The sequence below is a fragment of the Etheostoma spectabile genome, chromosome 13 (genome assembly GCF_008692095.1).
Source record: "Etheostoma spectabile isolate EspeVRDwgs_2016 chromosome 13, UIUC_Espe_1.0, whole genome shotgun sequence".
NCBI classification, from domain to species: Eukaryota; Metazoa; Chordata; class Actinopteri; order Perciformes; family Percidae; genus Etheostoma; species Etheostoma spectabile.
In genome coordinates, this window is record NC_045745.1 from 7428030 (window position 1) to 7437554 (window position 9525).

General features: G+C 44.5%; 1 protein-coding gene across 1 annotated transcript in view; it reads left to right on the forward strand.

The window, feature by feature from the left end:
* The first annotated feature begins 2344 nt into the window (after positions 1-2344).
* LOC116701059 (glucose-6-phosphate exchanger SLC37A4) overlaps positions 2345-9525 on the forward strand; it is a 31825-nt gene continuing 24644 nt past the window's right edge. The window contains exons 1-3 of the mRNA XM_032534626.1: positions 2345-2598; positions 5639-6167; positions 8262-8494. Of these exons, the coding sequence (XP_032390517.1) occupies positions 6020-6167; positions 8262-8494 (381 nt within the window). The 5' untranslated portion in view covers positions 2345-2598; positions 5639-6019. The remainder of the gene's footprint in view (positions 2599-5638; positions 6168-8261; positions 8495-9525) is intronic.

Here is a 9525-nt window from a genome sequence, read left to right on the forward strand (position 1 = left end):
CAGGACACAGCAGGGTTCAGCTGGATGCAGCAGGACACAGCAGGGCATAGCTGGAGACAGCAGGGCAAAGCTGGACGCAGCAGGAAACAGCAGGGTTCAGCTGAATGCAGCAGGACACAGCAGGGTTCAGTTGGACGTAGCAGGACACAGCAGGGTTCAGCTGGACGCAGCAGGACACAGCAGGGCATAGCTTGACGTAGCAGGACACAGCAGGGTTCAGCTGGACGTAGCAGGACACGCAGGGTTCGCTGGATACACAGGCACTCAGCAGACCACAGAAGGGCATAGCTGGGGACGTACAGGAAGCACAAGGTTTCACTTGGACCCCACAGCATGACACCGCTGGTACACAGCCGACACAGCATCAAAGCCGTACGTAGCCGGACACATGCAGTTTTCAGCTGGATACACCAGTACGCAGTAGTGACCAGGGGGGCAGGGCATAGCTGTACCGTAGCAGGACACAGCAGGGTCAGCTGTACTTATCGGGAGCACAGAATGGCTAAGAGCTTGACGTCGCATGAACATCAGTGCAAGCTGGACACAGCAGGACACAGCAGGGTGTCAGCTGGATGCGCAGTCAGGACCAGCAGGCATAGCTGGAGACTAGCAGTGCAAAAAGCTGGCCGCAGCATGAAACAGCAGTGGTTCAGCTGGATGCAGCAGGACAGCAGCAGGTTCAGTTGACGTCAAGTACACAGCAGGGTCATGAGTGACGTAGCAGGACACAGCAGGGTTCATACTTGACCGTAATAGGCCAGACACACGATGGGCAGCTGGACGTAGCGGACACAGAGGCATAGCTGGACACAGCAGGACACAGCAGGTAGCTGGACAGCAGGACACAGCACAGGCAATGCGGACAGGCTTCAGGCACTGGACGTAGCATGACCAGAAGGGCATAGCTGGACTAGCAAGGACACAGCGGTTCCAGCTGGATGCAACAGGATGCGCAGGACACGAGCAGGCATAGCTGGCGTAAGAAACAGTAAGCAGCCGTGTTCAGCGGACACAGCAGTACACAGCTGCACAGCAGGACACAGCGGGCAAAGCTGGACGTAGCAGGACACAGCAGGGCATAGCTGGACACAGCAGGACACAGCAGGGCATAGCTGGACGTATCAGGACGCAGCAGGGTTCAGCTGGACACAGCAGGACACAGCAGGGTGTAGTGCAGCAGGACACAGCAGGACACAGCAGGGTGTAGTGCAGCAGGACCACGCCAACAGCAGCAACCAAGATCTTGGTGCCATCCTAATCCAAGGAAACATGCTGGGCAAAAAGAAAACATAAGGACTCCGGGAGTAAACTCCCCAGAATTAGGTTAGTAACAAGGATTTGTGGGTTGGGGTGCACACAGATGGAAAGGGAGAGGACAGAAACGCTCCGTGTGTCAAAGAAAGGAAGGAAAGGAAGTCCCCCGGCAGTCTAGAACTATAACAACATAACTAAGAGAGACAGGATAAAGAGAGGAGCTTGGTCGGGCTAGAACTCTCCCCAACCGGATCAGGCTGTACTGCCCTGCCTCCCTCTACTTTTATTATATTATTGACTATATGGTAAATTAATCTGACGACTATGAAGAGAAGAAGGTGGGCCTTGCTAGGCGGACGCTGCAACTCCTCACTCCCTTTATCAAAGCTTTATCAAAGAGAATGGTTTTCAGGTTTTTCTTAAATGTGGTGACGGTTTCTGCCCCCCGACCCAGACTGGGAGCTGGTTCCACAGGAGAGGAGCCTGATAGCTGAAGGCTCTGGCTCCCATTCTATTTTTAGAGACTCTAGGAATCACAAGTAACTCTGATTTATGGATGCGTAGCACTCTAGTGGGGCAAAAAGGCACTAAGAGCTCTTGGTGCTAGACCATTTAGAGCTTTGTAGGTCAGGAGAAGGATTTTAAATTCAATCCTGGATTTAACAGGAAGCCAATGCTGAGAAGCTAATACAGGAGAAATATGATCTAATTTCTTAGTTCTTGGTCAGAACACGCACTGCAGCATTCTGGATCCGCTGGAGAGTCTTACGGGATTTATCTGAGTAACCTGATAATAAGGAACTACAGTATCCTGGACGTAACAAATGCATGGACTAGTTTACAGCATTGTTTTGAGAAAGGATGTTTCAGTATTAGTTCAACTTCCTCCAGCCAAACAGAGGAGGGCAGTAGTGAGCAATGTAAGATAATTGTTGAGATTATAGCCTACTGCGGTAGCCTATAGTTTATATCGGTAATAGACACATTAATAAATAATATATATGACAATAATAGATGCCAACCTAATCTGCAGGGTCAACTGTTTAATTCAAAACGATATTAGACAATAAAGGGCTCCATATGCCTGTGTCGTGATTAATTACACATTTAAAGTCGCATATTTTATATGGAGATTGGCGGCGTGAGTGCATTGAAAATACCAGCAGACATCTGCCATATGTATAACTTTGATGCATTCATAACAACATGAACTCTTTTGCCACGGTGGCTGAGAGTGGGTCGTTTCAGTCATTGTGTCACGGTGACGCGCTCAAGAGCTGCGGATTCATGAACGCGCAGCAATCTTTTCAATGATGGGATCAGGAAGAGGGACGCGGATGAAAGGTAACCAGCTAGCTTAACAAGCATTTCCTCATTTAGACGAGACGGCGAAACGCTGGATCACACGGTGTCGAACATCGACTTGTCTTGCTTTTTATGTCAGCTTTTGGTCAAATGTAGGCCCGAAGGACACTCAGGATAGCTGCACGGTCCGACCCACAAATCAGTTCGCCACAAGTAACGTTAAACTGTGGGTATTTTGTACTAACAGGGGCGAGAATGGTTGTTTGGCGGGTTTATCTGTCCATTAGCTAGCTAATGCTGTTGTGTGCGAGCATATCTCTGCCAAAGGCCTCCCCCGTCAGAGTCCAACTTCAGTCGGAGTTAAAGTGTTAACATACAGTGAGCATATCATCTAACGTTAACTGGACTGGAAATTATACTTAGGCCACTGGTTATTTGAGGTCTTCGGACTTCGTCGTAACTTTTATTCTTCTAAAAATACAACCACCTAACGTTAGGTCCCCTGAGTTGAAGGGCTAGCAGCGTAGGACACACGATATGTTCAGGGTTGCACGCCAGTTAAAGGAGCCACTTTTGACATGAAAAAGTGCCCGTAGACTGAGACCGGTGTTCGGTGCTAACTGGTTTTAAGTTAACTGGTGTAGAGGCAGATTGTGGTGTGGGTGCCAGGAGAAACTCCGCTAACATGATTACGTAGTACTGCAGTGATGCCTGTTTGAAATAGTGCAACGTCAATACATCGTCAAATGTTATGCTGTCTTACTTTGGTCATAATTGTGGTTTAAGGGGTAAGACGTTTATTAAAACTTCTGAAGTGTTTGCTGACTCTGAGATGGAACCACAAATAAGACGCTGAAATAAGCAGAACAGCGCGCCAGTGCGCGCCGATAACTGTGTCACACAACAAGTACTAGCATCGGTCATGGCTCATATCGAATTCATTTACACTTAAAATACCTAAATTAACATGGGCAACACAACAGCTGGTGTGGTAGAAATAAACCAAAGTTCCACACGTCAACAGTGTGCACAAATTCAAACTCAATATGCAATGTAGAATCGCGTGTGTTAAAGGAAATACATTGACCAATGCTAAAACGTCATTACCCTACTTTAACACAATTATGACAAATAAGACACATGAACATTTGGTCGATTTATTGACGTTTGCAGTATTTCAAACAGGCATCACGCAGCTACCTACGTTGGTCTTCGTTCTTGCAACGGCATCACAAGTTAATTAATAACAGTAGGCTATACACATGGATACGTGTTTGATCTGTTACATTTCAATACGTGTAAGTAAAACATAGCTACATTGAGGTTACCACCCAGCGAATGCAGATGTGGCAACATGTGATCCGCTCAGATTACGTTGTGATACAAGGCATTAAGGCTAGATGATTTTGTATTTATGTAGGCTACGAGGGGTGTAAGTTAAGTTGCAACCTTACAATCACGTTCCTTAATGTGCAGAATGTACTCATTCATCAAGATACAAATGATACCTCTCGCTATTGAAACGCTATTGATATAGCACAGTGGTCGGAGAGAAACGTGATTTTATTGCTCGGGTGTCGGCCATATTTCGAATTGACTTGAATGGCCGGAGTCGAGCAAGTGGTGGTGTAGAAAGTCAATTTGAAGGTCTGAATAGTTGCAACATTATAGTTAGGAAACATGCAATTTCAGCTAGTACAATCCAAGTTAATAGTTATTTAAGTTAGATCCATAATTACAAAAACATTCCAGATAGTGTAATTTAAAATATCCAAAACTTCACTGCCTAAATATGCATACATACATATGCTATGAATGATATCTGAAGCGAGTGAGGCAGTAGGCACTATGAAAAAATCCATTTCGAAACATAGAAGTGATAGGGCAAAAATAAAACGATAACATGAAACGTCCCCGGCTACATACAGCGACACTTATCATCCAACAGTATGCTATAAATACACCAGTGTGCTTATTCAGAAACAGGCTTTAACGGTGAAGTGTTATAGTCCACAAGTCGATCGGGGTGTACGTGACGTGCATAAGAGACACAGTCGCCAGACAACGGAGACGTTCGTCAACGCAACGGCAAGTGTTGGCATAATAGTCGGCGGCAGGAAATGAATGCTCAGCAACTGTTTTATCGTAAAGTTTCACAAGACATGACAATAAATGTGAAATAGAAGGAAAGCGATAAGAATGTATTTCTGGTTAGTCGGAGGATGGGTCTGAGAGACCCGCCTACACCACACGGCCTCTATCACCGTTAACTCAAAACCAGTTAACCGAACAACGGTCCAGAATGTCACTTTATCCGAACGATGATGGGCTGTAAATAGCAAGGTGGGGAGGGAAATGACCAAAACACAGCCTCTAACACCAACGTGGAGAACACTTAACTGTTAACACAGAGTTCAACTTGGCAAAGGGTGTGGGGTGTGTGTGTGTGGGTGTGTGTGTGTGGTGTGTGGTTGTTTGTTGTGGTGTGTGTGTGTAGGTGTTGTGTTGGGTTGTAGGTTTGGGTGTGTGTGTAGGTGTGTGTGTGTGGTGTGTGTGTGTGTGTGTGTGGTGGTGTGTGTGTGTGAAAGCTGCCTGCACGTATCGTTGTTTGTTACGTACGCCGTCTCAACTGGCGCAATAAACGTATCGCAAAGGCTGCGACATGTCGTAGTAGACACTCAGGTTGTTGTTTTTTTTGTTGAAAGGAAATAACAGTGTACAGTTACAGTGTAACTGTCATACTCTTTTTAGTGGTGCCTGTATATTTAATTTGATGTTTAATTTGTTCAATAAAAGACTTTGTTTGAAATGATTACCTTTCTTTTGTTTTAAATTCAACGCACAATTTGGCGTATTTTAGCAGAATACCGAAAGCAGACACAACATGTTATCACATTTTACATACTTCGTAATATGCAGGCTCATTTCGTGCACCACTAGGGCAAACATTATATCCTTAAATCAGCTTTTATATGCCCACTTAGTCCAATTAAAGCCAAGTGCTGATGTGCTAAATATTGGCAGTTCTAGAATGACCAGTCATTAGTTAAGTTATTTATTATGCTGTTTTCATTTTCAGATCGGTGTAAGGTTTCCCCTCTCTCATCACTTCTGCAAGCAGCAGCCTCACAGATAGAACATTTGAGCGTCCAGCCTGCAAGAAGAGTGCTATCCAGAGTGTTTCACCTCTTTGAATAGATTGAATCAGTGCTGCCCAGCCAATGCAACGTCTTATTCCATATCTCTAATGTTCCAGTGCAAACAAGTTCTTGATATCGTTGACTTTTTACCAAGAGCAGTCCAACAACAGCTGCTGATTACAGCCGGCGCGGCTCTCAGCTTGGCTGGCTATAATCCAGATGCCAGAGGACCCAAATACAAGACTCCACTGAAGAAAAGACTCTGAGGAAATAGTTTTTTTTCCCTTGTCATTCTTGTTTTTGTTCACTCGGGTGCAGTCATGGGGGCCACAGGCTACGGTTACTACCGTGTAACCATCTTCTTCTGCATGTTCATGGGCTACGCGCTGTACTTCTTCAACAGGAAGACCTTCTCCTTCGTGATGCCATCAGTGATGGAGGAGATCCAACTGGACAAAGATGACTTGGGTGAGAAAGTAGCATTACTAGAGCCATTTTTCCTTAAACGCTCATTAGGCCTGTAATGGGGCTATTGTTGGGCAAAATCAATGTGCAATAATGCCTAAATCGGGCTTAATTATCTTGCCAAACATACACAGTGCAAAGGCATAAGCATGCAGCGTGGCATACTGAACACTACTGGACACAGAGATACAACCGCTTCCAGGCTGTTTAAGCTTATTCACCCAATGCTTGATGATTTAAAGTGTGCACACCCCACCTTCTGCACATGCACATGAATGTGTTAATGTCTAATACAGGGGTCAGCAACCTTTTTAACATAAAGTGCCATTTATAATGTTCTTGTCAATCATCGTGCCATATCAGCGGCATTAAGCCTGCCGTCATCACCTAGCCCGCTCAGGCCGGTTATTTTTGTCCTTTGCGCTGGATTCTTTGAAGAAGGCAATGAGTACTGGCCAATCAGAGGCAGTGTAGGGAGATTATTCTTAGTAGTAGCAGCAGAGTTGAAGATGGGGGATAAAGTCAACCAAACAACCGTAAACAACAGGCTGTGCTCAGTCAAAGGCTGTGAAAGAGGTCATTTGGCATGCAGATTGGAACATTTCCAAAAAACTCTTTTGCTAGTATTCACACATACCGCTAGTGCCCCATCACGCGGGCGTTATGTTGCTGGCCCCTGGTCTAAAACGATACTTTGCTATGTGAAGTTTCCTGCCCCCCCCAGCTATGACAGAGGTTCCTCATCACTGCTCTTGACATCAGTGAAAAGCTGCAGTTTGCTAATAGCTTAATAAATGAAGCACAGTCAAGAATGTGCTGAATATTAAACTGCACAAGTAGCAGCTACAGCCATGCTAACAGCTCTGTGAGGCTGTGCTTAAGCAGAGTGGTGCTTTGACCTAGAGGTGTCCCGATACCGTCTAAAATGCTGGTATCGGGAAGTAAGTATAAAAGTAGAGTTTATGCACCGAGCCGATACCACATAATCGGCTGGGCGGCTGTGGCTCAGTGGTAGAGCGGTTGCCTGCCAATGGGAAGGTAGGTGGTTCAATCCCCGCCCTGCAGTCAGTCGACAGTGTCCTTGGGCAAGACACTGAACCCGAGTTGCCCTGGTGCTGCGCATCGGAGTGTGAATGTGTGTGAATGTTTATCTGATGAAGCAGGTGGCACCTTGTACGGCAGCCCGGCCACAGTGTATGAATGTGTTGTGATGGGAATGTTTCCTGTAGATGTAAAAGCGCTTGAGCAGTTGTTAGAGACTGGAAAAGCGCTATATAAATACAGCACATTTACATTTACATAATAAAGCGCTACAGAAAATCTACGTTAAAGTCGTTTTATGTTGTTTTTCTGTTATAACTGACTGTCAAACTGGATGATTGTTTATGTTTCACAAAGAGTTTAACCTGAGCCAGACCAACAACAAAGATAGTAATCATATCACATCCGTACAGGGATAGAAGTATACAGTTGTTAAAACATAATGAAATATATGACATACTGGTATCGGATCGGTACTCGGCATTGGCCGATACACAAGTTAAAGTATCAGAATCGGTATCGGGAAGCAAAAAATGGTATCGGACCATCTCTACTTTGAGCTAGGCCTAAATGCTAATACTCCCATGTTGTCATCCAATCTGTACTGGAAACCCCTTTTTTACCTAGCCCCTTACCTAAAGGCTACCCCGACCCTAACAATTTGGGGCCGAAGGCTAACCTCAACCATCTAAGCACATAGTGCAGATCAGGTTTCTGGTACAGATCGGGCAGCCACAATGCTGATGTTTAGAAGGTATAGTATTTACCATGTCCACATGCTTAGTTTAGCATGTTGACATGCTAACATTAGCTTATTAACACAGAGTACAGCTGAAGCTGATGGGAATGCCATTAGTTTTGTAGGTATTTGGTTATAACCCAAAGTATCTGACAATTTAGAATGTTGGGCTGACTATAGTGCTGGATGAAAAGTCAGATGGTCACCAAAGTTATTACAATTCATCCTACTTTGGGTACCTTCTGGTTAGGTGTCTCCTTTCACATAGTCTCTCTGTGTACAATGCTTTAACAGTGCCCTTCATGGTGTCTCTACAGGTCTGATCACCAGCAGCCAGACCATGGCCTATGCCATCAGTAAGTTCATCAGCGGCGTACTGTCGGATCAGATCAGCGCCCGCTGGCTTTTCTCCATCGGACTCTTGTTGGTGGGAAGCATCAATGTCGCCTTCTCCTGGTCCTCCACTGTCCCCATGTTCTCGCTGCTCTGGTTCATCAACGGCCTGGGACAAGGCTGTGGCTGGCCCCCGTGTGGCAAAGTGCTGCGCAAGGTAATCCCACCCTGCCCGCCACCTAACGCAACACAGATCCCTTATACAGTGTTGTGTTCAGAATAGGGCTGTGCAATTGATAACATTTTAATTGCAATTTTGAATCCTGATGATTACAAAATGTAATGTTTGAGAAAAACAATTATTTTGCACATTAAGTTTTTGAAGTGTACTGATTGGACAAAAAATGCTCAAGCAGGAAAAGTATTAAGGGAAGTTTCACTCAAGGTGTTTACACTTTATTGGTTAAAAGGGTAACTTTGTTTTTTTTAACCTATGTTTTGTGTCTAAGTGACTGATGGGAACAACAATGTTTGACATTGGTCCAGTATTAAGCTGAAACGATGCTGTCGGCAGTCAGCGAAACAAGCTTCGATGTAAGTTAATATGGCAATTGTCCAGCTTGTATTTACGTTGTAGTGCTCGTTTTGCCACTGTCAGGCTCAGATTAATATTCTAAGTGTCTGACAACATTATGGAAAGGATTTCTAAGAAGGTCGACCTTTTTGTTAAAGAGTAAGATACTTTTTTTTTTAAACATAAAAACATCTGCAAAATTGCATTCTCTAAAGACACCAGACTCCATGTAAATAAACAGTCATTTTAGCATCGGGGAATACACTTCATTCAAAGTCAACAGAAACTAAATACAACTATGAAAAGCCGTTTTGGGTAGTCTTAACACTTTTCCAACAATCATAACTCTAGTTTTGGTTGAAATAAACATAATTTACAGATTTTACATGTGAAAATATTTTTGCGCTATACACGCTAAAAGTGTTGTTTTTTTAAATGGAGTCTGGTGGGTTAAGCGTTAGTGATCTCAGAGCTGTTCCTGGTTAAACGAAAAGGTCTTTAAAAAGGTCTATCTCTGTAGGGATCCTTTCCATAATGTCGTCCAACACTTAGAATAACAATCAGAGCCTGTCAGTGGGAAAAGAACCAGTCCTTTAAGTGGACAATTGTTGATGCACATTTGCCACAGCTGCTGCTCAGTGTTCTCATTTAATACTGTATCAATTTCGTGTGTG